This window comes from Spermophilus citellus, assembly GCF_964194105.1.
Source record: "Spermophilus citellus genome assembly, chromosome: 17".
Taxonomy (NCBI): Eukaryota; Metazoa; Chordata; class Mammalia; order Rodentia; family Sciuridae; genus Spermophilus; species Spermophilus citellus.
This window is the reverse complement of record NC_138199.1, coordinates 52,902,987-52,927,947: the sequence shown is the minus strand read 5'-3', so window position 1 is coordinate 52,927,947 and position 24,961 is coordinate 52,902,987. Positions and strand designations below refer to the sequence as shown.

The window sequence follows — 24,961 nt, the reverse complement described above, 5'->3', positions numbered from 1 at the left end:
GTTTACTTGCCAACACCAAAACAAATTTACAACAACAATAAAAGAGTAAAATAGCCACTTATTTCTCCCCTATCACCTTTGTCTCATTAAATACCCTAGCTATGAATCATCAAAGAGGGAGTCAGGGGAAGGATCACATCTGGTGGAGCATTGCTTTTGGTAGTAGAAGCAAGAAATGGAAAAAGAAGCAGGCATCTGTCTTTTAGGGATTCTCCTACCTTTATTTTTAAATTTGACACTTTTTTTTTATTCCAGTAATGGGAGCTGACTCAGGGCTTCAAGAATACTAGGCAAGTGCTTTACTACTGAACTACATCCTCAGTCCTTTTTATTTTTTATTTCCAAACAGGGTCTTATTAAGTGTCTTTCATGCACTTATCCTGCCTCAGCCTCCTTAGGTAGCTGGGATTACAGGTGTACACCACTGTGACCAGTGACCAGTCTTTCTTTCTTTTTTTTTGGGGGGGGGGTGGGCAGGGAGTATTGAGGATTGAACTCAGGGGCACTCACCACTGAGCCATATCTCCAGCCCTGTTTTGTATTTTATTTAGAGACAGGGTCTCACTGAATTGCTTGGTGTCTCGCCATTGCTGAAGCTGGCTTTGAATTTGCAATCCTCCTGCCTCAGCCTCTGGAGCTGCTGGGGGATTACAGGTGTGTACCACTGTGCCCAGCAATTTTTTTTAAAATTTGTGTCAGATATTATATCCCCCAATTGTTTCCAGTCTCTGGTTTCATTTCCCCACAGAACCCCCTCAACTTACCTTTGTCAGGAGAGCACCGGGTGTGATGGCGCATACCTGTAATCCTAGCATCTTGGGAGGCTGAGGCAGGAGGATCACAAGTTCAAAGCCAGCCTCAGCAATTTAACAAGGCCCTAAGCAATCCTGTCTCAAAATTATACATATACATATATATATATATATATATATATATATATATATATATATAGAGAGAGAGAGAGAGAGAGAGAGAGAGAGAGAGAGAGAGAGCGAGCGAGAGCGAGCAAGCGCGCGCGAGAGAGCTGGAGATATAGCTCAGTGGTTACCCTCTTGGGTTCAACACTTGGTACCCCCCAAAAAAAAGGAGAGCAGAGAAGAAAAGAGAAGAGAAGAGGGAGCAGTCTCCTTTACCATCAGAATTGGGGCTTACTATTCTGAAGTCCTGCCTTTCCAGTTAGTGGAGAAGATGGGACACTCCTGTATGGAGGTATAAAATAGACTCCAAAGGCAGTGGTACGTTCTTGTAATCCCAGCTATTCTGGAGGCCAAGGCAGAAAGATTGCAAGTTTGGGACCAGTCTCAGCAGTTTACTGAGAGCTTGACTCAAAATAAAAAATAAAAAGGGCTGGCAATGTGGGATTGGGCTGGCTCAGAGGTAGAGTGCGCTGGCCTAGTATGCATGAGGCACTGGGTTCAATCCTCAGCACCACATGAAAATAAAATGAACCTTGTGTCCATCCACCTATAACTAAAATAATAATAATAATAATAATAATATTTTTAAAAGGGCTGGCGATGTGACTCAGTGGCAGAGCACCCCGGGGTTCAATTCACAGTACAAGGGGGGAAAAGTGTGGAATGAATAAAGGTAGAAGAAACCCTGAAAGACAGCCAGGAAAAGTAGAGTGGCTCTCAGGGCCTGGAGCAGGTGCAATACGCAGGAAATGCAGGCTGGTCTCCCTTCCCTGATACTGTCAGGCTTCAGGATCACTACACCTTTCTTTCCTGCTGTGCGGGGAGTGTGGAGAAGTGTGCGGGGAGTGTGTCCTCCAAGGTATTAGAGAGGGCTGGTTCAAATTCTGCCTTTCTTGAAACAGTGTGAAGACAGAGATAGGGATCTGAGAGTCCAAGGGCTGTCCTTGGGGCTTTGCTTGAGGTTATAGACATTTCACAGGCCTCTTATCTGTGATTTCTTCCTCCAGATAAATAGAAAGCAGGGATTTTTTTTTTTTCTTAATACTAGGGATTGAACTGAGGGATGCTTAACCACAGATCCCCAGCCCCAACCCATTTTATCTTTTATCTCTATCTTTTATTTTGAGACAGGATCTCACCAAATTGCTTCGGGCCTTGCAAAATTGCTGAGACTGACCTTGAACTTGTGATTCTCCTACCTCAGCCTCCCAAATCTCTGGGATTACCGGTGTGAGCCACCACACCTGGTGAAAGTAGGGGTTTTGATTTGGGAACTGGTAGGGAGAGGAAACAGCTTTGGAGCCATCCACGTGGGAGTGTATGGTAACAACTCTCTTTTCCCATTCACCTGCGGCTCAGAGTTGGGGGACCCAGGAAAGCTTCCCAAGGAAATTGTTCTACCTTGGGGACAGGAATGACTCAATTTCCTTCTGGAGCGAAAGGAAGCTCTGTTTCTTTCTTTCTTTTTTTTTTTTTTTAATATTTATTTTTTAGTTCTTGGCGGACACAACATCTTTGTATGTGGTGCTGAGGATCGAACCCAGGCCGCACGCATGCCAGGCGAGCGCTCTACCGCTTGAGCCACATCCCCAGCCCGGAAGCTCTGTTTCTTATATGCTTACTAATAATTTCAGTGTTTGGGGGTCTAGACTCTTGCCTCTTTTCCTCAATAGCCTAGATAAAGAATGTCCCCTTCCCCTTGAGAACTCAAAAGCCTATTTCTCCCAGCCTCTTACCAGATCCTGGCTTAGCTGCTTTCTTGCCACCATTTTGTGTGTGTGTGGTGCATGTGAGGCAAACACTCCATCAACTGAGCTATATCCCCAGATCTTTTGATGCCATTCTTTTATTATTATTATTATTATTTATTTTAGTTGTACATGGACACAATACATTCATTTTATTTATTTTTATGTGGTGTTGAGAATCAAACTCAGTGTCTCACACAGGCCAGTGGAGAGCACTACCACTGAGCCACAACCTCAGCCCCTGCCACCATTTTTTTATGTTTATTTTTTTGAAGTAGTTGAACACAACACCTTTATTTATTTATTTCTATGTGGTGCTGAGGATCGAACCCAGGGCCTTGCATGTACTAGACGAGCACTCTACCACTGAGCCACAACCCCAGCCTCTTGCCACCATTCTTGATGTTGCTAGGTCACTCTGCCTGTTTGGCTTCTGCCTGCCCCTCCCCTCCAGCTAGACCCTTTCCTGTTGGGACCAATCAACAAGGTGAAAATGTTGGGGCTCAGGGGTGGGAGAGCAGAGGTGGGAGCCCAGCCTTGTTGGTGCTGAGAGACAGCCAAGGACAGTGGAAAGTTAGGAGGGGACTTTAAGGGGGGGTGTTCAGGTGACACTTCCTTTTAATCCAAAGAGGACTTCAGGATCTTTTCTGATCCTCTGGAAGATTTTTGTGAAGTCTTGTTCCTATGGCGGGCAAGGCAGAGAGCTTAAGAGGATCCCCAGGAAGATATTGTGTTGCATGGGTAGAGGTGACATAGGGAAAAGCTGTCTCTGATATTTACAGAGTAAAGAGTAGAAAGTAGAAAAGAGTCAAAGTAGAGAAATTGAAAATAGCCCTTGCCCAGAACTAAGGGAGTCCTTGAATAGGAATCTGGTCCTTGAGGAACCCTGCCAAGACTAGAGAAAGGACTGCTTGTGAGAGGCAGGGTGACAGGGAAGGCAGATGACTTGACTACAACAGTTGCCTTCCCATCACTATGAAATGGGGAAGAGGCATTTCCTTAGAAATCTTCCAGGCTTCCTGCCAGAGGGCATGGTTTGAGCTCAGATTATTACTATCCTCAGGGTCCAAATATTCCCCCCTCCCAGGTGGACCGGAGTCAAGACCCACTAACTCAGTGAGGTCAAGTGCAGTCACCACATTAACAGCTTCTCTCCAAGAAGGGCAGTTTGGGCTATGAGGGATGGGATAGTAGCACAGGATCTAGGAATGGCCCAAGGCTGGGGGCTTAGGCTTCTGTAATAGAAAATGAATAGGAAGTGGGGGCAGGCAAAGGTGGAGTGAGGGTCCTGGGAGAAAAAGGGAAATCAGCTATGTGAGAGACTACAGAGAAATAGGGCTTGTAGTGGTGGCAGGTGTGTGTGTTGGGGGGGGGGGGTTTCTGGGGGAACCTGGAGGTTCTCCCTCCTTCATGCTTTTAATACTTTAGCTACACATATTTGACAACTGTCTTGTATAAACACTCTTCTCTAGTAGTGTCACTTGGGAAGGCACAAAGGGAACAGAATGGAGGGGAATGTGGGTGAGTAGAGTGGGGAAGGCCATAGGCAGTATCAATCTTAGAGGGACATGCTGTGGCCCTCCTGCCCTTTGGACAGTATTCCTATCTTCCCATTTAGACCATGCTCCAGAAAACCAGGATCATGTTATTATCTGCCCACATAGCTACAATGTTACTTTCAGAGCTTGAGTGGGATGCTCTTCTGGAATTATCAAGATTTTCCTTCAAAAGGTGACCTAGGAGGAGCCAGTTGTGGTGGTGTACATCTGTAATTCCATTTATACGGTTATGTTTTTTTTTTTTTTTTTTTTTTTTTTGATGCTTGGGATTGAATCCAGGGCCTTGTGCATGTGAGGTAAGCACTCTACCAACTGAGCTACATCCCCAGCCCTCCTCTTACTTGGGAGGCTAGGATAGGAGGACTGTGAGTTAGAGGTCAGCCTGGGCTACATAGTCAAAATCTGTCTTAGAGAGAGAGAGAGAGAGATGGAGACTAGACTCATGGGTTGGGATATCATGCTCTTCAGAACATGGGTTTGGGGGCTAAAAATGAGGAATGACAGAACATTGGTGGCGGGCCTCCATGTTATTCTTGTAGCTGGTTGTTCATAGAACAGGAAAGGCATGGGGACTTTGAGAAGGGACGCTCAGACATCCGTACCAGAGGTGGATAACATTTGGTTTTGGGTTTCCCACTGGAGGGAAACAAGCAAAAGCTGTGGACATAATAAACTACAATATAGTTCTTAGGAATAAAGAGAGCTTTAAAAATGAACTTCAAAAAGCTCTAGATTTTTAGGGAAAAATTTGAAGATAGTAGAGGGTCTCCATATACTTGGAGGTCTTTTTCTTTTACCTTCTGTGCTATGAATGGAACCCAAGGCTTTATGCAAGTTTTTACCACTGGCCTCCACACCGGCTTCCAATTTTTCTTTTATTAATATCCTGATATTAGTATGTTACAGTTATAACCTTTAATTAAATTCCATACTTTATCAGATTTCCTTAGTTTTTTTTTTTTTCTTCCTTTTCTTTTTTCAGTACTGGAGATTGAACCCTGGACCTCAAACATGCTAGGCAAGCACTCTACCACTGAGTTACAAGCCAACCATTTTTTGGGGGGTAGTACCAGGGATTGAACTCAGGGTCACTCAACCACTGAGCCACATCCCAGCCCTATTTTGTATTTTATTTAGAGACAGAGTCTCACTGAGCTGCTTAGCACCTTGCCATTGCTGAGGCTGGCTTTGAATTTGTGATCCTCCTGCCTCAGCCTCTGCAGCCTCTGGGATTACAGGTGTGGCCACCGCGCCTGGCACAACCCAACCATTTATTTATTTATTTATTTATTTATTTTTTAAGGGTAGGACCCTAATCCAACAGGACTAGTATCCTTTTTTTTTTTTTTTTAAAGAGAGAGTGAGAGAGGAGAGAGAGAATTTTTAATATTTATTTTTTAGTTCTCGGCGGACACAACATCTTTGTTGGTATGTGGTGCTGAGGATCGAACCCGGGCCGCTCACATGCCAGGCGAGCGCGCTACCGCTTGAGCCACATCCCCAGCCCGTCAACCCAACCATTTATATTTTTATTTTTTAAAATTTTTTTTTTGAGAGAGAATTTTTTAATATTTATTTTTTAGTTTTCGGCGGACACAACATCTTTGTTTGTATGTGGTGCTGAGGATCGAACCTGGGTCGCACGCATGTCAGGCAAGTGCGCTACGGCTTGAGCCACATCCCCAGCCCTATTTTAAAAAAATTTTTAATTGCGGCCCGGGTTCGATCCTCAGCACCACATACAAACAAAGATGCTGTGTCCGCCGAAAACTAAAAAATAAATATTAAAGTTCTATCTCTGTCTCTCTCTAAAAAAAAAAAAAAAATTAATTGTACATGGACACAGTACCTTTATTTTATTTATTTTTTATGTGGTACTGAGGATCAAACCCAGTGCCACACACATGCTAGGCAAGTGCTCCACCCCTGAGTCACAATCACTGCCCCTATTTTTTGTTTTGACCCAGGATCTTGCTAAGTTGCCCAGCCTGTCCTTATATTTTCAATCCTCCTATCTTGGCCTCCCAAGTCACCGGACTTAGAGGCATGTGCCACCGTGCCCAGTAAGATTTTCTTTAATATTCATTTTCTGTCCCAGGATCTCATTCACGGTACCACATTACCTCATCACGTCTCCCTAGGTCCTTTTGGACAGTTTCTTAGACTTTACTTGGTTTGGTGATCTTAACCTGCATGCAAGCAGTATGCATAGCCTGGAGATTCTGGAAGAACTGTCAGGTTTTAGAGTGAGGTAGTGATGTGTGCAACTAACTACGCTTCAGTGTCACTTCTGAAATACAGGTGTAGAAATGAGAACTCTGGTGGTGCCAGGGCTTTGGAGTGAGTGGGTGAATAGGGCAAAGCCAGAAAAGAACGTGTTACTGAGCATAACATGCTTGCAGTGCCTACTAACTAGGGGTGTCAGAATGCAGTTGAGGGTCCGGTAGACAGTGACGTCATTGGACAACGCCTGGTTGCTCGCCTAACCTCTGAATCTCTTGATGCCTCAGCTCCTTGATGTTGTCCTTTGAAGGAGAGAAAGGCCCACTAGATTAATTCCGTAGTTTCCCGGCTAGTTTAGACATACGCGACCCCGGTCGAATGAACTACAATTTCCAGAAGACACTGCGGCGGGAGCCTGTCTCTTGCTGCATTCTCATTGGTTAGTATCTGGTATCCTCAGCCAATAGAAAACGAGTTCCTTCATAGGTGCCAAAATGGCGTTGCCTAAGATCTAGAACTCGATTGTATGGTAGGCTTAAATTTGGGGTGGTAGTGGATGAAATGGAAGTGGGGAATTATAATTTCAGGAGAAGATGGGGAAAAGAGGGCTGTCAGGATTTGGGGTGGTATGGCTGAGGGACACAGCGATAGCTAAGGGCGTAATGAGACAACCGGAGCTCGGTTAACCCCTTCCTGCCCTCTGTTAGTTTTTGTGTCAGCCCCTTTGACACTCTCTTTTTATTTTTCCATATTTTTTACTGGTGCATTATAGTTATACATAACGTGACACCTTCTTTTAGTGCCCCAGTTTAAGGGAGGATGGTTCAGGAGGGGAGATCTTGACAGGATCTCTGCCTTGCACCCTTTCTCTTTATTTTCCTTCCGGTTCTTATGCCTTGCTTTATTTTCCCAAATCTCCTTTCTGTTTAACTCTACCTTCCCTGTTCTTGCCCTCAGCACCTCATCCCTTCTCTCTTTCCATTTCTTTTACCTCAAAGCTGGCGACTGTCGGCCTCGCCTCCTCAGAGTGAAGTCATGAAGGTGGTGAACCTGAAGCAAGCCATTTTGCAAGCCTGGAAGGAGCGATGGAGTGACTACCAATGGGCAATCAACATGAAGAAATTCTTTCCCAAAGGAGCCACCTGGGACATTCTCAACCTGGCAGGTCTCAAGTAAAGCGGGAAGGATGGATGGGAGGAATAAACCCCCAAGAGCAACCACTCAGTTTTACTTTGTTATTTCCCTTGCAGAAGCACTTTTGGAGCAGGCCATGATTGGACCTTCCCCTAATCCTCTCATCCTGTCTTATCTGAAGTATGCCATTAGTTCCCAGGTAAACTGCCCCCATCCCCCAAAGAGTGAGGGTTTTAGAGGTAAAACACTTGGAATGCAGTTGTCAGTTTACACTTTTTAAGTGAATTTGAATAGAGCACTTTCTGAACTGCACTTTACTTGCAAACCTAATAACTCATTTATCTTGATGAATATTACATTCAGTTTACCAATAAGTGTTTACCAATGCTGCCAGGCATGGTGGCACAAGCCTGTAATCCCAGCTGCTCAGGAGGCTGAGGAAGGAGGATCTGGAGTTCAAGGTGAACCTCAACAATGTAGCCAGACCCTAAGCAATTTAGGACCCTGTCTCAAAATAAAAAGAGCTGGGGATGTAGCTCAGTGGTTCAATCCTAGTACCCCCACCCCACCCCCGGGGGGGGGGGGAAGTGTTTGCAAATGCTTAAAAAAAAAAAGTGTTTGCAAATGCTTAAAAAAAAAAAAAGTGTTTGCAAATGCTTATATTTGCCAGACAGTGCTAACTCCTGGGGACATAACTATAAACAAGAGCTGATCTCAGTACATAAGGAATGTAGTGGGTAAAACAGATGTTTAATCAATCACAGGATATATTTATGATAAAGAGTATAGGTACTATGGGAGTACACAGAAGGGGTACCAATTTCAGTCTGAGCAATCAGGGAAGGCTTTCTGGAAGAAGTGATGTTTAGGGGCTGGAGATGTGGCTCAAGCGGTAGCGAGCTCGCCTGGCATGCGTGCGGCCCGGGTTCGATCCTCAGCACCACATACAAACAAAGATGTTGTGTCTGCCGATACTAAAAAATAAATATTAAAAAACTTCTCTCTCTCTCTCAAAAAGATGTTAAAAAAAAAAAAAAGAAGTGATGTTTAAGCCATTTTAAACTATTCAGGCTTAAGACCTGAATGTTTTGTAAGAACCAGGCAGATTGATGAAAGTGTATAAAGCAAAGAGAAAAATGTGTGCAAGGTCTGGGAGGCAGAAATCACATGGTGTTGGGTTTTTTTTTTTTTTTTTAAGATAGAGTGAGAGAGGGGAGAGAGAGAGAGAGAGAGAGAGAGAATTTTTTTTTAATATTTATTTTTTAGTTATCGGCGGACACAACATCTTTGTTTGTATGTGGTGCTGAGGATCGAACCCGGGCCGCACGCACGCCAGGCGAGCGTGCTACCGCTTGAGCCACATCCCCAGCCCCTGTTTTTTTTTGTTTTTTTTTAAAGAGAGAGTGAGAGAGGAGAGAGAGAGAGAATTTTTAATATTTATTTTTTTAGTTCTCGGCGGACACAACATCTTTGTTGGTATGTGGTGCTGAGGATCTGAGGATCGAACCCGGGACGCATGCACGCCAGGCGAGCGCGCTACCGCTTGAGCCACATCCCCAGCCCCTGGTTTTTTTTTTGGTTTTTTTAAATATTTTTTTAGTTGTAGATTGAACCTTGGACCTCAAACATGCTAGGCAAGCACTCTACCACTGAGTTACAAGCCAACCATTTTTTGGGGGGTAGTACCAGGGATTGAACTCAGGGTCACTCAACCACTGAGCCACATCCCAGCCCTATTTTGTATTTTATTTAGAGACAGAGTCTCACTGAGCTGCTTAGCGCCTTGCCATTGCTGAGGCTGGCTTTGAATTTGTGATCCTCCTGCCTCAGCCTCTGCAGCCTCTGGGATTACAGGTGTGGCCACCGCCCCTGGCACAACCCAACCATTTATATTTTTATTTTTAAATTTTTTTTTTTTGAGAGAGAATTTTTTAATATTTATTTTTTAGTTTTCGGCGGACACAACATCTTTGTTTGTATGTGGTGCTGAGGATCGAACCTGGGTCGCATGCATGCCAGGCGAGCGGCTACTGCTTGAGCCACATCCCCAGCCCTATTTTAAAAAATTTTTAAATAGAATGTGAATTCTCAAAACTGCTTCTGAATTCAATTTTTTTTTTTTTTTTTTGGTGGTACTGCAGATTAAACACAGGGACACTTTATCACTGGCTGCGTCCCCAGCCATTTTTATTTTTTATTTTATTTTGAGATAGGAGCTCACTAAGTTCCTGAGGCTGGCCTAGAATTTGCCATTCTCCTGCCTTAGTTTCTTGAGTTGCTAAGATTATAGGTGTGTGCCATAATACCTGGATCTACATTCAATTGTCATAATAGGCTATTTTGCTTAAAGCATCTGAAAAAAATCTGATTTTACACATTAGATGTTTAATTTGAAAAGAAAAAAATATTAATAAGTTTAAAGATAACTGAGGAGGCTGGGGTTGTGGCTCAGCAGTGGAGTGCTCACCTATCATGTGCGAGGCACTGGGTTTGATCCTCAGTACCACATAAAAATAAATAAAGGTGTTGTGTCCAAATACAACTAAAAAATTTTTACAAATTAAATATATATATTTAAAAAATAAATAAAGATAACTGGATGTTTTTCTTTGATACTGTACTAAAATTTGACAGGTAATCTGAAGCCCTATCAAAGAAGATTTTACATGCTATTAACATTAGAATCCATTGATCTCTTTCTCTTGCACTTCAAATAGATCTTTTATCCAGGTATGATTTTTGCAAATCACAGATTTGTCATTTGGAAAATATCATATAGATACTCCAATATTGACACATTTAATTAGTGGTAGAGTGCTTGCCTGACATGCATGAGGCACTGGGTTTGATCCTCAGCACCACATAGAAACAAAATAAAGGTATTGTGTCCATCGACAGCTAAAAATATAATAATATAAAATAAATTTAAAAAAAAAGGTCTGGGGGGCTGGGGATATAGCTCAGTTGGTAGAGTGCTTGCCTCAAATGCACAAGGCCATGGGTTCAATCCCCAGCACCATGGGGGAAAAAAAAGAGGCAGGGCTCGGGATGTGACTCAATGGTTGAGTACTCCTGAGTTCAATCTGTGATACTAAAAAAAAAAAAAGCCAAGGGAGGAGCTGGGGGAAGAAGAGCTGTTGGCTAGCATCAATCCCAAGTACTGCAAAGGAAAAAAAGAAAAAGAGAAGGCAAGGGAAAGGTAGATCGATAAACAAGGAAGTTGATCAGAACAGATCCAGTGGGTTTAACAGCATGAGTTAGTTGATGACTTTAAAGAGAAGGCACTGGGTTTGATCCTCAGCACCACATAGAAACAAAATGAAGGTATTGTGGTCAGAACAGAAGTGATTGGAGTGAGTTGAAGAGCACACGGAAGAGAGTGGGTAGAGACAGTGAGTAGCTAAGTAGAAATGTGGGGTCTGCGGGAAGCTCTTTCAAAAGTAGATGAATCTTGAGATGTGTAAACAGTGATGAGAAAGGCAAGAAGGAGAAAGAGGCTGAAGAGAGTAAGAAATAAATATACATGAAAGACCTTCATGACCTGTCAAGTGCTATGCAAAATCAGTAATTCGTTCTTCCTTCAGAGTCAAGAGGCTCTTTGGTCCAGTGTTGTGCCTGGAGAGGGCACTTAAGAGTAGTTGGGGTGTTGAATATGAAGAAGAGCAGAGAGGATTAGAGAGCAGCTGCAAGGTCAGGCTGGGCGAGCCATGTGTCCAGCTGGCCATGCCACTGTCCTCCAGCCTCCGGGGTTTGTGGTGGTTCAGAGCTAGCATGTTGATGGAATTAATGAGACTGGAATACGTTAAGTCCTGTGTGAAAGTTTACCACATAGAAAGTGTTTTCAGGTCTCTGGAGCAGTGTTTTCTTAATATACTTAACAAAAAATTGATGAACCTACAGAATTCACAATTTGAAGACCATAAATTAATTTTGTCTAACAGCATTCCTCAAAACATGCAGAACTGGGAGTTTCTTTCCTTGTAGTGTGGGGTCTCTTTTACTGGGAACAGCCAGCTCCACCTAGAGGTTGGTATCCAACAAAGTTCAGTTCTTTGCCAAGCTCTTGCTATGGGGACATCAGTTGTAAATAAACAAACACTAGCCTGGAAGGTTATGGTCATTCTGCCCAGGCAGGCTCCCAGCTTCCTGATCACTGTCAGACACTAGCTTTGGCTTCACAGTATGTCCTGCTGATGGTAATTCTGAACACTGATTGTATTTAAGCCCTCTCTGTGTTTTGCTCCTGTTCAAGAATTCTAGTTAAAGATGTCTGAACAGAGAGCAGTCTGTTTAGGTGATGGAGGGAAAATACATATTCAGGTCATTGAAGCTGATGTAGCTTTCTTCTCAAATCTTTGGAGGCTTCTTCTCCTTAAGCGGAGACAGACAACCCAGGAAGTGGGTGATTATTCTGGTAGTTTCTATCATTGCATTCTGCTTTTTAATTTTTTTTTTTTTTTTTTTTTTTTTTTTGGTAAATTTTTGTGCTAGGGATTTCACTTACCCACTGAGCCAAATCCCCTGTTTTTTTTTTTTTTTTGTTTTTTTTTTTTTTATTTTGAGATGAACTTGTTCCAAGGCTGACCTGGAACTTGTGATCCTCCTACCTCAGCCTTCTGAGTCACATGGGTTATAGATATGCACACCAGATTATAATTATTTTTTAAACATCTGACAACTTGAGAGATTTTATGTATGGACTAAATTTATTCAGTATAAATTCTTCATCTCAGGCTGGGGTTGTGGCTCAGTGGCAGAGCACTTGCCTGGCATGTGTGAGGCTCTGGGTTTAATTCTTAGCACCATGTATCAATAAATAAATTAAAGGTCCATTGACAACTGAAAAAATATATTAAAAAATTTCCATCTCAATTTTTTTGAGCTGGAGATTGAACCCATGGCTTTGTGTATACTAGGTAAGCATTCAATAAATGAATTATACTCCTAGCCCCAAAGATAAATTATTTCTTCTGAACTGGGTATCCTTCATCTTATGGTGATGAATAGGTTTTACTTTTTTTTTAATTTTTAAATTTGTTTTAATTAGTTATACGTGACAGTAGAATACACTTATATACTTCGATATATCATACATAGATGGGATATAATTTCTCATTTTTCTGAGTATACATATTGTAGAATCACATTGGTCATACAGTTACATACATATATAAAGTAATAATGTCTGTTTCATTCTACTATCTTCCTTATGCTCACATCTCCTGCCTTCCCCTGAATAGGTTTTACTAACAAATTTATTTTAAGGGGCTGGGGATGTGGCTCAAGCGGTAGCGCGCTCGCCTGGCATGCGTGCGGCCCGGGTTTGATCCTCTAGCACCACATACAAACAAAGATGTTGTGTCCGCCAATAACTAATAAATAAATAAATATTTAAAAAAATTTATTTTAAGATAATTTTTTTTCAGAATGTAGCTAATTAATTAATAGAATTCAACCTTTTTTTTTGAAAATATTTTTTAGTTGTAAATGGATATTTTATTTTATTTATTTATTTACATGTGGTGCTGAGGTTCGAACCCAGGGCCTCACACATGCCAGGCAAGTGCTCTACCACTGAGCCACAACTCCAGTCTCTAGAATTCAACTTTTTTTTTTTTTTTAGCTGTAGTTGGACACAATATCTTTATTTTATTTATTTGTTTTTATGTGGTGCTGAGGATAGAACCCAGGGCCTCACACATGTTAGGCGAGTGCTCTACCACTAAGCCACAATCCCAGCCCTAAAATTCAACTATTTAAAGTAATGAAAACTTTGCTAGGAGCAGGCGCAGTGCTAGGTGCTGGAGAAACAGATATAAATTCAATACTCTTCCCAGGTCTTCAGGGAACTTTCTGTTCAGGTAGAATTTCCCAAAATGTATTTTGGAAATACTAGGTAAATGAAATCCTTTGGTCAAAAAAATCTGAAGAATTTTGCTTGTTTTATCTCTAGCCATCTTAGAGATTCTCATTGTATATGAATATATTATAGTTCTGAGAAGTCCTACAATAAAGAAAGCTCTATGTAAGCTGGCTGTGGTGGTGCACACCTATAATCCTAGCAACACAGGGGGCTGAGGCCAATTTTGGCAATTTAGACCCTGTCTCAAAAGTGGTAGGGCTATAGCTCAGTGGAATAGCATTTGCCTAGCATGTACAAGGCTCAGTACTACAAAAAGAAAAGGAAAGAAAAAAGAAAACTATGTATATATGTTTAATCAAGGATTCCCAAATTTATATTACTCAGAAGCTATGTATTAGCCGTGCGTGATGGTGTATGCCTGTAGTCCCAGCAGCTTGGGAGGCTGAGACAGAAGGATTGTGAGTTTAAAGCCAGCCTCAGCAACTGATTGAGGCACTAAACAACTCAGTGAGACCCTGTCTCTAAATAAAAATATAAAAAAGGGCTGGGGGGCTGGGGATGTGGCTCAAGCGGTAGCGCGCTCGCCTGGCATGCGTGCGGCCCGGGTTCGATCCTCAGCACCACAAACAAAGATGTTGTGTCCGCCGATAACTAAAAAATAAAATATTAAAAAAAAAAAATTAAAGAAAAAAAAAAGGGCTGGGGATGAGGCTCAATGGTTAAGCCCCCCTGGGTTCAATCCCTGTTACCAAAAAAAAAAAAAAAAAAGAAAAGAAAAAAAAAAAGAGCCTTGTGTTTGTGTAATATTTGGGTTTTTTGGGGGGGAGGGATCAAACTCCAGGCCTGAGGATTATAGGCATGTAATCCCGAGCCGCTGGGATTATAGGCATATGCCACTTCACCCAGCCAAAGATCCATTTTAATTTATTCTATAAATATCAAGATTGTAGTAGTCAACTAGGCGTAGTAGTGCATGCCTGTAATCTCAAAGGTTTGGGAGGCTGAGGCATAAGGATCACAAGTTCAAAGCTAGCTTCATTAATTTAGCAAGGACCTAAGCAACTCAGTGAGACCCTGTCTCAAATTTAACTAGATAATTAAATAAACAAATAAAGGATGGGGATGTGACTCAGTGGTTAAGTGCTCCTGGGTTCAATCCTTGGTACTAAAACAAACAAAAAAACAGATTGAGGTAATCATTGAATAAGAGTGTCCTTATCTTCAAGGAGCTCCTTGATTGTGGGGGCAGCATGTGTAATGATGGTTGTAAGGGAATTACTTGGAACATAGAGGAAAAATTTCAACTTTGGAAGCTCACTCCATATTTCAAGGTGCAGGTAGCCCTTGTTCATCATAGATGTTTGTTTCTGTTTAGTTTCTGCCCAAATAAGATTACTCTTTCCTTTTTTCCTTCTTCCTCTCTCTTTTCCACTCCTCCTCCTCCTTTTTTTTTTTTTTTTTTTAGTGGTGTTGGAGATTGAACCTAGGGCCTCATTTATGCTAGGCAAGCATTCTACCACTGAGCTGTACCCTCAACCAAGATCACATTTTTTTTCCCCAGTACCAGGGATTGAATCCAGAGTCTCTACCACTGAGCTTTGCTCTCAGCCCTTTTTATTTTATATTGAGACAAGGTCTCACTAAGTTGCTGAAGCTAGCCTCAAACTTGATATCTTTCTGCCTAAGCCTCCTAGGTCACTAGTAGTACAGGTATGCACCACCACGCCCAGCTCAAATTACTCTTCTTGATAGAAGTTATAGGAACAGGGCTGGGGGCGTTGTAGCCCAGTGGTAGAATGTATGCTTAGTATACACCAGGTTCTGAGTTCAATTCCCAGCCCCCAAAAAATAAAAAAAAGAAGTTATAGGAATAAAATAATAGTAGCCTTCACTTTTACTGGTTCTTTTCCTTTTTCTTTTTCTTTCTTTTTTTTTTTTTGTGTGTGTGTGTGTGTGTGGTGCTAGGATCAAACCCAGGGCCTTGTGCATGCAAGGCAAGCACTCTACCAACTGAGCTATATCCCTAGCCCTTGATGGTTCTTTTACTTACTGGTAGTCAGTTAAACCTTGCTTATATGGACAAGTAGCATGTGAACATGAAATATAGCACCTTTGGGTACCCCCAAACTTATCTCTTTTTTGTAGCAGGGATTAAACTCAGGGGCACTCAACCACCGAGCCACATCCCCAGCCCTTTTTTATATTTTACTAGAGACAAGATCTTGCTGAGTTGCTCAGGGCCTCGACAAGTTGCTGAAGCTATGTTCAATCTTGGAATCCACCTGCCTCAGCCTCTCGAGTCGCTGGGATTACAGGCATGCGACTACACCTGGCCCTAAACTCATCTCAATGGGCTTATGTTGATGGTATCATTTGCATTGAGTCTGATAGAAGCAGAAATAGGGCAATGTATGGCATTATTATATATTGTTTAATGGGTTGAGGAGGCCTCTTGAAGGGGTCAGAGTCTCAGAGCTGCAGTAACATTAAGCATCATTGTTCCTTTTGAGTAGGAGACTAGTAATCTGAATGTTTTCTTTCTTCTTTCCCTCTAGATGGTGTCCTACTCTTCTGTTCTCACAGCTATCAGTAAGGTATGAACATAACCACTCACCAGCCAGATAGGATACAGGGGCCAGAGAGCTATGATAGTGCCAGCAAGGCCCACCTCATATGACTTGTGAAGCTGGATGCTGCCCTTACCATCAGGAAAGGAGGTCCTGGGAAGTGGGGGCTAGCAAGTAGAAGCCATCTATCTATTTATTTATTTATTGTGGTGCTGGGGATCGAGCCAAGGGCCTTGTGCATGCTAGACAAGCACTCAAATGAGCTATATCCCCAGCTCTAGAAGCCAATTTTTAATATGAGAAGGCTGTTGAATCTGAAACCTGAGATTGGAGGAAAGAAAAGCAGGAGTCCTACTTGTGCCACCTGTTCTATGTGTGAGATCCAGGGGTTGGCTGGGGCATTCTTGAACCTCTCTATTGTTTTTTTCCACAGTTTGATGACTTTTCCCGAGACCTGTGTATCCAGGCTTTGCTGGATATCATGGACATGTTTTGTGACCGACTGAGGTAAGGGCTGGGTGACGAGATTCTCACCCAGCATTCTCTCAAGGTATAGGAGAAGCTCCTAGCATATAGTCTGAGATCAACTCTGTGGATTCCCACATTTTTTCTACCCACCTACCCATCCCCATGTTTTCTATTTATTCCCTTAAGTCGAAATGTCTCTTTACTTGGAATAGCTCATTTGAAATCTTGTCTGGTGGAAGGCAGCCGAGTTCGGTGTCTTCCCTAGGACTTTGCTAGCTTTCCAACTCTCTTCCCTAGTAGGGGAGTGCCAGAGTTCTCTGGGGAACATTGGTGTGGGTCAGATTTCAGCCTCTGGATCAGAGACAGATTTCACATCCTTTCCTGGTAGCTGTCACGGCAAAGCAGAGGAGTGCATTGGGCTGTGCCGAGCCCTTCTCAGCGCCCTCCACTGGCTGCTGCGCTGCACCGCGGCCTCTGCAGAGCGGCTCCAGGAAGGAGTGGAGGCCGGCACTCCAGCCACTGGGGAGAAGCAGCTTGCCATGTGCCTGCAGCGCCTGGAGAATACCCTCAGCAGCACCAAGAATCGGGCCCTGCTGCACATCGCCAAACTAGAGGAGGCCTGTATGTCCCCTGATTACCTGTGCCACTATTCTTGTAGCTGTTCCTTTTAATTGAGAGGGGAGAGGCAGGATGCCATCCCACTTCTTTCCAGGAGGATCTGAAACCATCCCACTTCCTTTTTTCTCTCCCCATAAGCATTGCATACATCCCAGGGACTTGGGCAGGGTGGCACCCGAGCCAATCAACCAACAGGTATTTACTGAGCATTGTCGTCTGCCCAGCACTGTGCCAGGTGCTGGGGGAGGGGGGAGGGGGGCTCTCAAAGGAGCATGTGGCAGGGTCCCTGCCCTCAACAAGCTTACACACTAGTGGGAAGCAAGACTAGTACATCATATGTGCAAAGAAAATTAGAGGACAAGACAACTATACCGTCTGTTCTTGTTTGTTTCCATATTACTCATCTTCTGGAAGCAAATAACTCTTGAATTTGAGTATGACCTGAAATGTCCCTTTAAATTCGGTGCCTATCAGGCCTGTGTACCATCCATCTCTTCACTCAAGTTCAGATGCTAAAATGTTGGAACTTTCCAGAGCCTGAGAACAGGAAGATCTGTGGGAGGGAAGCCTTCCATCATCCCTGAGGGGTCTTGAGGCCATAGTCTTGCTTAGACTTTGGTGGCTCAGGACCACCTAAGGAGCTTTTGTCTTCTGTTAAGTGCTAGAGTGGGTGACACCCAGTGTCCTGGGTTGGAGAGCTTAGTCTATTTATTACTTCTCTAAGTATGTTTTATTGTCTGGGAATGCAAAGTCCAGAAAGAGAATCTGTGTCAAAATAGGCTATGCTGACAGTTTCTTGCCTACTTTGAACATGTGATAAATGTTTATTGCTGGAAAGTGAATGAATATTTATTTTTAATGGATCTCAGTTCTTGTCTTCTTCCCCCCCTCCCTCCACCCGCCCCATGCTACATGATAGTCAATGGGCTGGTTGGTGCCATTATTCATCATTGGACCTTCTGGAATTGTAACTAGGATAAATGACTTATAACTAAGTGATAAATATGCAGTGCAGGCATTTAGGAGAGAGATGGGTGGGTTAGACCAGTTGATGGGTGGGTTAGACCAGTTGGGCAGGTTATTAAGGGAACAGAGCCATGAAGGATGTATAACTGAGGCATTTCAGAAGGGGGAGCCCTCATCATCCAGCCCAGATGAAGGGTGGGTAGTGTGTAGGATCCCAGCTTGCCCAGAGTGGAGGTGATGGCCACTACAAGGCTTGCCTTTTGAATTGGCTGCTTCTGACCCAATTTGTGGTCACTTCTGTCTTTGTGCTGCTGAACTCTAGCCTCCCTCACTTCTCTCTCTCACTGCCTACATGTGCCTGCCAGTCAGTGAAGTCAGTTGTGTAGCCCCTGGAAGTCAGGCCCTCGGGAATGGTTTTAAGGGGCTCTGGCCTTTGATGCTCACTCCCTTCTAGTGCATGCTGCCCTCATGGCCCAGACCTCTGTGTCGTCCTCAGGGAAAGCCTCCCTATGCAGTTTCCTGGGCCCAGGGAGTGCCACGATTGAGGAGATTGGGGCCAGGCTCTGTTTCTCCTTTGTTTCCCATCATGGTTCTGCATTTCTTTCTCTCTGCCAGCCTCCTGGACTGCCATTGAGCATTCGCTCTTGAAGCTTGGGGAGATCCTGGCCAATCTCAGCAACCCTCAGCTCCGGAGCCAGGCTGAACAGTGTGGCACACTCATTAGGAGGTACCCAGCTTCCAGGGTGAAGGTGGTGAAGGGAGAGAGAGGAAATGCCCTGGGGTGTCAAGGGAAGATGTGGTACCCAGTCTGTCCTCTCGCTCTTACCTTCAGTCCCCAACACTGCCCTGTGTCTGTTCTCCTCAGCATCCCCACCATGCTATCTGTGCACTCAGAGCAGCTGCACAAGACTGGCTTTCCCACTGTGCACGCGGTGGTCTTGCTTGAGGGCACCATGAACCTGACCGGTGAGACGCAGCCCCTGGTGGAGCAGCTGATGATGGTGAAGCGCATGCAGGTAGGCGGGGCCGAATGGCTCTCCTTTCTCTAAGGGGGGCTGGCCATTTGGGAAGGAGGGAGGATTCTTCTGGTACTTCTTGGGAAGAATAGGTTTTCTTTTGGTCCCTGATGCTAAGTGGATGCTCTGATACTAAGTGGATGACAGTCCTGTCATTTAACATTAGGTCCCTAGTCCTAATATTGACCCAACCTGGTCCCCAGAACCTGCAGAAGGATGAAGGGGTACAGGGCACTCTCTTATACTCCATCCTTGGATCTTCCTATAGCATATCCCCACCCCGCTTTTTGTCCTGGAGATCTGGAAAGCCTGCTTCGTGGGGCTTATTGAGTCTCCTGAGGGCACGGAGGAGCTCAAGTGGACGGCTTTCACCTACCTCAAGGTACCTGGGACATGCAAGCAACAGAGAGCCCGTCTAGGGATAGTTCTTAGGAGAAGCAGTGAAATGCTGGACATGTGCCTTCTGCTGGCATCAGACCCAGCCTGCTAAGTCCCCAGCACAAGTTCCAATTGATTATTTCCTCTGAAAGTCTTTTTAGCCCACTTGACAGGGCTCTGTTGTTTCCTGCCACAAGGTGCTGTTTAGTTTGTCATTGGTCATGTTGGTGCAGGGCAGCTGAGGGAGTCAGAGAAAGTGGTCCTGGTCCCCCTTGAAGCTTGGGTTCCACTTTTGCAAATGATATTTTTTTGTTGAATCAGCATAAGTGAGAGGTCACCAGGTCTTTTTGGGTGAGGGGAATCAGGTGTTTGGGTGCCCATGGACTTTAAGATTGGTCTTTAATAAGAATGCTTTCATTTCCAGGACAGTAATGTTCCTGTTACTGTGTCCAGGGCAGGGAATGGGGGGCCTTCAGTGGCGGGTGAAAGAGAAAAGAAATTGAAATTCCTGTTTTTCCTCCTACCTCACTCCCTAGATTCCACAGGTTTTGGTGAAGTTGAAGAAATACTGTCATGGGGACAAGGTGAGTTGGAGAAATGAGATGGCAGGATGGGAGCAGCTAAGGGTATTTCTTCCCTTGAGAAACAAGGGCAAGAAGAGGGTCCCGCAGACCCTGGCTGAGCAGCAGAGTGTGTGTGACAGGAGGGAGGCTAGAATCCCATGGATGTGCTTGAGCACCTGGGAGCATCCTTGGATGCACTCCCGGGCTCCTGATAGGACACATCTCAGTTCAGACCCTCCACAGGCAAGGTTGCCCATGATGGTTGGGCAAGAGTGGACACGTGGGAGCAGTGATGCCTCCAACATTTCCCCACCCAGCTGCTGGGGCATAGTGGTGGGTGCAGCCTATTTGAGGCTCACCCAGCATGGTATCCTTGTGAGTCTACACCATAGGCTTCAGGAGGCATGGAGGACCCAAAATCCAGGGGAAGTTGCTGACTCTTTGCAGGACTTCACTGAGGATGTCAACTGTGCTTTTGAGTTCCTGCTGAAGCTCACACCCTTGCTGGACAAAGCTGACCAGCGCTGCAAGTATGAACTCCCCTACTTACCTCTATGCTACTAGAAGATGTCTGGGCCCTTCCCCTGCTCTCTGTGTCAGAAGAATTTCAAGAGATCCTGTCTCCTTGTTGGTGACACAATGTTGTCAAGTATCCACAGTCATTCTGCCTGCCTTCGGGCAATCCAAATTGTCTTCATCCTGAAGGAGGGAGGAGACAGGGCAGGAACCCATTGTTCCCATTCCTCAAAAGCCCTAGCTCTGTGCCCACTTTCCTCATCCTGTTTTCCCTCACAGCTGTGACTGTACAAACTTCCTCCTCCAAGAATGTAACAAGCAGGGCCTTCTGACTGAAGCTAATTTCGCCAACCTTGTAGCCAAGCGGTAAGTGCAAGTCCATTTGGGCTGCCTCAAGAGCCCTGTGACATTCCTCTGTCATGTCAGACTGCCTGCTGGTACCTTTCCCTCTTCTGTTTGAACGCTGGGTTGCAAGTGACTGGCACCATACCTTGTAACACAGGAAACCAGGGGGGAAAGAAGATGCTGACTTCAGACCGGGGTTTTACACTATTCTTTGCTGCTCTTTAACTCACCTTCTTTTGTGACCAAAGAAAAAATTCAAATTTTCAAAACAAATCTTAAATTAACTTTCAAAATAAATGTAATGAGTCATGACAAATTGAAGTGATTCCAGTATCGAACACCCTTTCATAAACTTCATCCCAACGCCAAAGTTTTTTTTTTTTTCCCCTTTTGGTGGTGCTGAAAAGAGAACCCAGGACCTTGTGCATACAAGGCAAACACTGTACCACTGAGCTACATCCCAACCCCCAGAATTTCTGTATGCTTCCCACCACCTCTGTGCCTCTGCTTCTGGGGTTGGACTAGGGAGTAGGGAGTGTTTGAAGAATTTCTCTTGGTTCCTGTCCCCTTCTCTTGCCAACTGGTCATGGCCATAGCTCAGCAGATCGGGAACATGCACCCCAGCAAAAGTCATCAGAAAATGCCAACATCCAGCCTAATCCTGGGCTCATCCTCCGTGCAGAGCCTACTGTCACAAACATTCTCAAGGTGAGTGCATCCTTTCCTTGCCACCAGGGTCTTCCCTTTCTTTTTTTTGTACCAGGGATTGAACTCAGAGGCACTCGACCACTGAGCCACATCCCCAGCCCTATTTTTGTATTTTATTTAAAGACAGCGTCTCACTGAGTTGCTTAGTGCCTCACTTTTGCTGAGGCTGGCTTTGAACTCACGATCCTCCTGCCTCAGCCTCCTGAGCTGCTGGGATTACAGGCGTGTGCCACTGTGCCCAGCAGTCTTCTCTTTCTTCCTTCTGGTTTTCCTCTATGTCCAGATAAATAAACAGGGCTCATAGATCTCTCTCATCTGGATTCCAGTCATAGTTACTTTAGAAGCAGAGAAAGGGGGAAGGCAAGGGCAGCTGCCACTATAAGCTTCACATGTAGGTGTTTCAGAGATGCCATCTCACAAGGACACAGTAGCCAGGTGTAGTGGTGCAGGCCTGGGATCCCAGTGACTTAGGAGGCTGAGGCAGTAGGATTGCAAGTTCAAGGCCAGTCTCAGCAACTTAGTAGGACCCACTCAAAATAAAAAAATAGAAGGAAATGAGAAAGTAGCTCATTGGTAAAACAACTCTGGGTTCAATCTCTAGAACTGTGGGGGGACAAAGGACACAATAGCCAAGCTTCCTATTCCCACTACCATCATGACAGTATGGATGAGAGGGGTGGATTATAGAGCAGTGTTTAGATTTTGGGAATGGTTTCCAGGTTGGAGGCAGAACGACAGATTAAATTGCAGAGGTGGTATGCTAGCTATTAGAGACATGAAGAGAGGAAATATGCCTGGCTGTATCTGGGCGGGGTGGGGATCTTCAATGTTCTTCAGGACTTGACTTCCTGTCCTGTCCCCAGACGATGGATGCAGACCATTCCAAGTCCCCAGAGGGGCTGCTGGGGGTCCTGGGACACATGCTGTCCGGGAAGAGCCTGGACTTGTTGCTGGCTGCTGCTGCTGCCACCGGGAAGCTTAAATCCTTTGCCCGGAAATTCATCAAGTGAGAATGACTGAGCCCTTGACCTTGGAGGGGAGGACATTCTAAAGGGAGGAGGTGGCAGAGTAGGAGTTGGGCACCTGGGTCTGGGTCTCCCTTGAGATGCACAGGCTAGGCCAGGGCAACCCAGCCAGAGGCCTCGACAGAGGAGCCAGTTCTCTTGACTCGAAGAGGTCTTTTCCTTTCCCAGTTATTAATAAGGAACTTCATATTTCTGTTGCCTTTTTTAATTTTCCTGGAATTTGACATATAGAAGATTGTTCCATTCAATGAGCTATTCTCTAGGCCTAAAAAATCTTTTAATAATAGAAAAAAATTTTTTTTCTGGTATAATGGTGTTCATTTTAAGCTTAGCCTGTAGTTTATATTCTAGTGACTGCCCCTGCAAGCCCTGCGGCCCTCAGTTCCTGGCTGTTGCTTAACTCTTACCCTGTCCATTTCTTCCACAGTTTGAATGAGTTTACCACCCATGGCAGTGGAGAGAGCAGTAAGTCAACTTTGCAAGAACTCAGTGGCAGTAGGGAGGGTGCAGAGGGAGGGGCTGCCTTTGCTTCTTCTGGGGCAGCTGGGTTTCCTCCTCTGAGCCATGACTGACTAAAGCTTTGGGAGCCTTGAGTGAAGGAGATGCTGGGAATGGGATCTTCTAATGCCATCCTTTTGCTTTTCTCCCACCTGTTCCCTTTGTGATTTGTTTGTGTATTGGAGGATACACAAGGATTCCAAGGAAGGGATGATGTTCTAATTGAGACTCAAGAAAAGGATTCTGAGCCTCAGAGCTTTGAAGGAACCATGTGGTCCCTGACCTTCCTTAAGACAAATCCTGGGCTAGTGATGTGGCTCAGTGGGAGAGTGTGTGCCTAGCATGCACAAGACCCTGGGTTCGGTCCCTAGCTCCACTAAAAGAAAAAAAAAAAGCAACAACAAAAAGACAAATTCTGTTCTCATGATCCAGGCACAGGCCTTGGGTCTTCACCCTGGGCTGAGGGGCTGGCCTTCTTCTCCCTTCCACAGCCAAAACAGCCTCAGTTCGTGCCTTGCTCTTTGATATCTCCTTCCTCATGTTGTGCCATGTGGCCCAGACCTATGGCTCAGAGGTGAGTGAGAGGACTGCAGGTGGGGTTAGGGGATGACAAGTGGTCAGGGCAAAGATGAAGCAACCAATCAATAACTTCCCCTCACCCCGTAAGTCTCCCAAGCCATTATTTTGGGAGTTTTGTTTTTTTATTTTCCATTGATCAGAATTTTTATTCTGATTCAACTAATTGATGATATAGCTTCTTTAACATTATTTTTGTTAAAACATGGAAAATACATTTGTATTTTCTTGGGAAAATTCTTTGGACTCTTAAGACCTTAATTTATGTGTGAGGTAGAAGTCTTATTCTGGATTACATTGCATTTTCTTTTTTAAATTTTTATTGGTGCATTGTAATTATTCCTTGTTATGTGGGATTCATTGTTATGTATTCATACATACACACAGCATAACAATATAATTGGTCAATTTGTTTCACCAAGCCAGTTGGTGTTGCTGGACTCAGAAATCAGGTGCCTATCCCTGGGGGAAGTCAATAGATGCCCCTAGTCATGCCTCACATACTTTAGTGCCACAGCCACACCAACCACTAGGTGGCAGCATAGGCCCTATCTGCATCCCTTGAGACCAGTTTGCCCCTAGTTCTTCAGGCTGGGAAGGAAATAGCAGGGGGCAGGAAACAGAATTTCAATCCCAGGCTCATCCTCCTCACTTAACTAGGACCTCTCCTTTCACTCTTGCCCAGGTGATTCTGTCAGAGTCAAGCACAGGAGCAGAGGTACCCTTCTTTGAGACCTGGATGCAGACCTGCATGCCAGAGGAGGGCAAGATCCTGAACCCTGACCACCCCTGCTTCCGGCCTGACTCCACCAAAGTGGAATCCTTGGTGGCCCTGCTCAACAACTCCTCAGAGATGAAGCTGGTGTTAGTGGTTTGGGTGCCTACTCTAAGGGCAGTGGTGGGATAGAGCCAAGACTCTTTCTCCTAAGCCCTTCCGTACTCACCTGAGGTGATTTTTCTCCCACTGCCAACCCTTTGTAGGCAGATGAAGTGGCATGAAGCTTGTCTGAGCATTTCGGCTGCCATCTTAGAAATCCTCAATGCCTGGGAGAATGGAGTGCTGGCCTTCGAGTCCATCCAGGTAGCCCCATCTTTCTACCAGTTTTTCTTTTCCCTGAGACCTAGAGTCAGACATTGATAGCTTGTTTTATTTCCTAAGAACAAGAAGATCTTTAATCCGGAGTTTTTGCCATCAGTCTTCCCTAGAATGGTAGTCTTAGCCACTTGCTCTCACTCAGGTGGCTCTGGGAAAGTCAGACTTGTGGTAGAAAGA

At 44.6% G+C, this 24,961-nt stretch overlaps 1 protein-coding gene across 5 annotated transcripts in view; it reads left to right on the top strand.

Moving 5' to 3' along the window:
* Window positions 1-24,961, top strand: part of MED24 (mediator complex subunit 24) — a 35,741-nt gene that overhangs the window by 4,467 nt on the left and 6,313 nt on the right. Inside the window, exons 1-19 of one of the 5 annotated variants that reach the window (XM_081272481.1) lie at window positions 6,924-6,976; window positions 7,446-7,608; window positions 7,698-7,780; window positions 16,000-16,038; window positions 16,445-16,518; window positions 16,868-17,100; window positions 17,236-17,292; window positions 18,679-18,790; window positions 18,929-19,079; window positions 19,348-19,461; window positions 19,994-20,041; window positions 20,468-20,550; window positions 20,816-20,902; window positions 21,478-21,589; window positions 22,453-22,595; window positions 23,042-23,079; window positions 23,604-23,686; window positions 24,374-24,552; window positions 24,670-24,769. In XM_081272481.1, coding sequence (XP_081128607.1) covers window positions 7,548-7,608; window positions 7,698-7,780; window positions 16,000-16,038; window positions 16,445-16,518; window positions 16,868-17,100; window positions 17,236-17,292; window positions 18,679-18,790; window positions 18,929-19,079; window positions 19,348-19,461; window positions 19,994-20,041; window positions 20,468-20,550; window positions 20,816-20,902; window positions 21,478-21,589; window positions 22,453-22,595; window positions 23,042-23,079; window positions 23,604-23,686; window positions 24,374-24,552; window positions 24,670-24,769 — 1,797 coding nt within the window. In that variant the 5' untranslated portion in view covers window positions 6,924-6,976; window positions 7,446-7,547. Of the gene's footprint in view, window positions 1-6,923; window positions 6,977-7,445; window positions 7,613-7,697; window positions 7,781-15,999; window positions 16,039-16,444; window positions 16,519-16,867; window positions 17,101-17,235; window positions 17,293-18,678; window positions 18,791-18,928; window positions 19,080-19,347; window positions 19,462-19,993; window positions 20,042-20,467; window positions 20,551-20,815; window positions 20,903-21,477; window positions 21,590-22,452; window positions 22,596-23,041; window positions 23,080-23,603; window positions 23,687-24,373; window positions 24,553-24,669; window positions 24,770-24,961 lie in introns of those variants that run through there. The other 4 variants (XM_081272480.1, XM_081272478.1, XM_081272482.1 and 1 more) reach the window with 4 other exon arrangements.